Genomic DNA, 3,319 nt, shown 5'->3' on the forward strand with positions numbered 1-3,319 from the left:
ACTAATCCCGCACGTTAACTAATCCCGCACGTTATGAATACTATATTACAAATGCAGGAGTTCGGGCCTTTCATGCTTTCGGTCCTTTCAAGACTATCTAAACCTTAAGAATATCCTTAGGCGAACCTAGCTGCTTAGTCCATGAAATAACGAATAAATAATGCAACCTACTAGTCCTAATCTAGACATTCACATTTGCACACCTCGTTGACTGGAAAAGGTTCAACCTTCATGAATCTACTCAACGTATGGAAATTGCGCAACGCTTATAACATATATATACTCCTATAACCGTTAAGAAAAATAGTTGGGTGTAGTATTTTATATCTAAATCGCCTGCACTTACAGTCTAGGCAATTTAACATCTCGCTAGACGGCCATCAAGTACATTCCTGGGATGACCCCCTGCCCATAATATTTTAGGAAGATAACTAATCCATAAATTAATCTGCCGTCTCCGGATATTCCGGCGCACTTCTTGAATATAAAAAGCTGGGAGAGAAGGCCTTAATACATTATTTTCTAAAAAGGTCACAAAACTTTACAGCTCCTGCTTTCACCTGAGTTCCTTGTCTAACCATGACTTCTTTAGGCTTTATTTTTTCCTTAGTACTTGCTTTGCTCTGCAAGGCCACCATTACCAAGGCCACTTGCCCGCCATTTAGTGGTACTTTTATAGTGGACCAGCCATATCTCTACCCCGAAAACCTCGATTTTGATTCTAAACACTGCAAAGTATATTTCGGGTTCGTTTAACTTGCTTTAATAGAAATGTGTTAAGTGAAATGACTAATAGATCTATACATTAGGGATAACTATAACGCAACAGTCACAGTTTACAATCCCTATACTCATACTATTAAAGAGGTTATCACCTTTCCGGGGATTTCCAATAATGCAGAATTCCATGTGTCTGGGGTTGATTTTGACCCAAAAACAGGGTTGATACTCTTCGTTGTGAATTCTCCTACCCCTTTTGCCTCTTTAGGGGCCAACTCGACGGGTCTTAACTATATAATTAGTTATAACACGTCAACTAAGAAAGTCGTGTTTAAAGCAGATCTAACAGAGTTCCTGGCTACCGTGCAGAGAGAGACTGGATTGGCTACTAATGGTATCCAAGACATAGCGACAGACAGTCAGGGGTATCACTACGTCCCTACTTCTTTTGGTGCCAAAGCACTTGCTAGGATCACAGCTGACGGGGAAGTGCGCACCTGGTACGCGACGAACAAGATTGGAACTCTTCCTCCATACTTCCCTACTACCTACACCGGTCTCATTTTCCATACGCCTAGCAACAAGCTTATTGTGACAGATGGACCAGCTGGCACTTTTGTCACCTTTGATACAAAAGCAGCTGTAGGCATTCCGCAAAATGTCACAATAACCAGGCTTCCATCAGACTACACTAAAATCGCCTGTGATGGGCTACTAAACCCGTCTCGATATCCAAATCGCGATGTCTTGCTCTGTTCTGAAAATTTTCTAGGAAGCACAGGCTCGATAACTGTCTTTACGTCTACGGATGACTGGGTGTCTGCGCAATACGCCGGCCGAGTCCCAAATAATGACCCTCGTGCCGCACGTAGCTTTCCTAGCGCAACAGTCGAGATTGCCCAGTCGCTCTACATCAGTCTGTTTTTCTATGCCGACACGAACGATACCAGTATCGGTGGGAACCGGTCATCCTTCCCCTTTTTTGACATTACTTCGAATGTTGATGCGCTTGTGACTCCTTTAGGGGTTAAGATCTCATCATAGAAGATGTCTTTCAGGCTCAATACCAGACAGATGATCTGTTGCTTAAAGAAAACTCTTGGTGGAAATGTACATTTAATACCATACATCATGTATATTAGAAGTCGCACCAGATGTCTTGTCAACGCCACAAGTCGCAGCAATGCGCAATACCAAATGACTGGCAAACAATGATCTACCACAAGATAATCTTTAACTCTAGTATTTTTACGTGGTTGCAAATGATTAAAATATAGTGGTTAAACTTCAAAATATAGATTCATTTTGATAAAGTGCTAGAATGCACTATGGTTTTTGTAACGGCGCAGGCAAGACTAGTCAGATCAGTATCAGCAGTAGTGTTACTTAGAGGCATATAGCAGTGCGTGGGATATTAAACGAGCCTTAATTCGAATAGACACCTATAGGCCTTATATAAAAGGATATTAAAAGTCTATAGAGCTAGCTATAGGGAGTGTCTCTACATATACCCGTCCTAATCAGATCTAAATTAGATCTAACTAGGAACAATTAGCTAATAAAGGGGACAGCGGATATTTCCTCTAATCCAGATCGGGAATAGGTTCGATACTTAGCGGAGTTGTAACATCGTTGTAATTAGTAGAAGCACTTTCAACTGCCTGCGATGCCTCTACACTAAAGTCTAGTGTCCCACCTGTCTAAATCCGCTTTCTTTTACGCCCTCGGCGCTTTTTTACTTTAGCTAATTACTCTTTAAGCTCTCGTACGCAGGCCTTTATAAGCACATCCTTATAACGTGCACCACTAATAAGTGGCCCACCCTACCTAACCTAACGCGACTCTTTACGCAATTGCTATATAATAACGCGATAAAATAATGTAATGTTAAGGGATATAATTAATTATCTAGTTCTATATAAAGTCTAAATATATCCTTAAACGTAATACTTCGTGCACGTTGGCGGCGCGCGCTGACATCGCACGCCGGCCTGGCTCTGGCTAGCCTCTATAACTATCCTTTCTGCCTCTATGTTACAAGTAACAAGAAGGATTCTCTCCTTGACAAATGACGAGATGGCTGAAGGCCTATGGACGTCCACGTCAGAAGGTAATGATCATCGCGGGGCGAGGATCACGTGATTGGCTTCACGCCAAGACCAAGTATTCCGCGCTAGTATGTGAGGACACTCTCACACGTGACTAGGTGTCTTCAGGGACTTCAGAAGATACAAGGATTATTTCGTGAGGACCGTGAAGCCAGGACTGGAAGCAATGAGGATATAAGGATGGATGGATTTCATTATTACTCTCGTTGTGGTCAACTCAAATTATACTTTCTTACTAGTTACTTTACTTAATAAGATTATTACTCGTTAGTCTATTCGATATAGATTAATAGTTATCAAACCTTTATTACCTTCTATTCAAGCACACCACTCCACTGCATCGCCAGACAACTTTCACGGAACACTAGCGTAATACTCGCCTATCTTAGTGCGGACTAGAATAGAGAAGTATAGATCCTAACTCTATATAATACTTTAACTATATATAGATTTAGTAGATTAGAGGATTAATAATAAGATACCTAATTAAG

At 41.2% G+C, this 3,319-nt stretch overlaps 2 protein-coding genes across 2 annotated transcripts; both read left to right on the forward strand.

Annotated features, from left to right (window-relative positions):
* Window positions 1–663: 663 nt before the first annotated feature.
* COCVIDRAFT_70189 (hypothetical protein) lies at window positions 664–891 on the forward strand (the record flags this gene model as incomplete). Its single annotated transcript, XM_014694542.1, has 2 exons — window positions 664–746; window positions 810–891. Coding segments are annotated over 2 exons (165 nt in total), but the record flags the coding sequence as incomplete, so codon positions are not given.
* Window positions 892–1,041: 150 nt separating this feature from the next.
* Window positions 1,042–1,764, forward strand: COCVIDRAFT_116795 (hypothetical protein; the record flags this gene model as incomplete). Its single annotated transcript, XM_014694543.1, has 1 exon — window positions 1,042–1,764. A coding segment is annotated over one exon (723 nt), but the record flags the coding sequence as incomplete, so codon positions are not given.
* Window positions 1,765–3,319: the final 1,555 nt, after the last annotated feature.

The sequence above is a fragment of the Bipolaris victoriae genome (genome assembly GCF_000527765.1).
Source record: "Bipolaris victoriae FI3 unplaced genomic scaffold scaffold_337, whole genome shotgun sequence".
In the NCBI taxonomy this organism is placed as follows: Eukaryota; Fungi; Ascomycota; class Dothideomycetes; order Pleosporales; family Pleosporaceae; genus Bipolaris; species Bipolaris victoriae.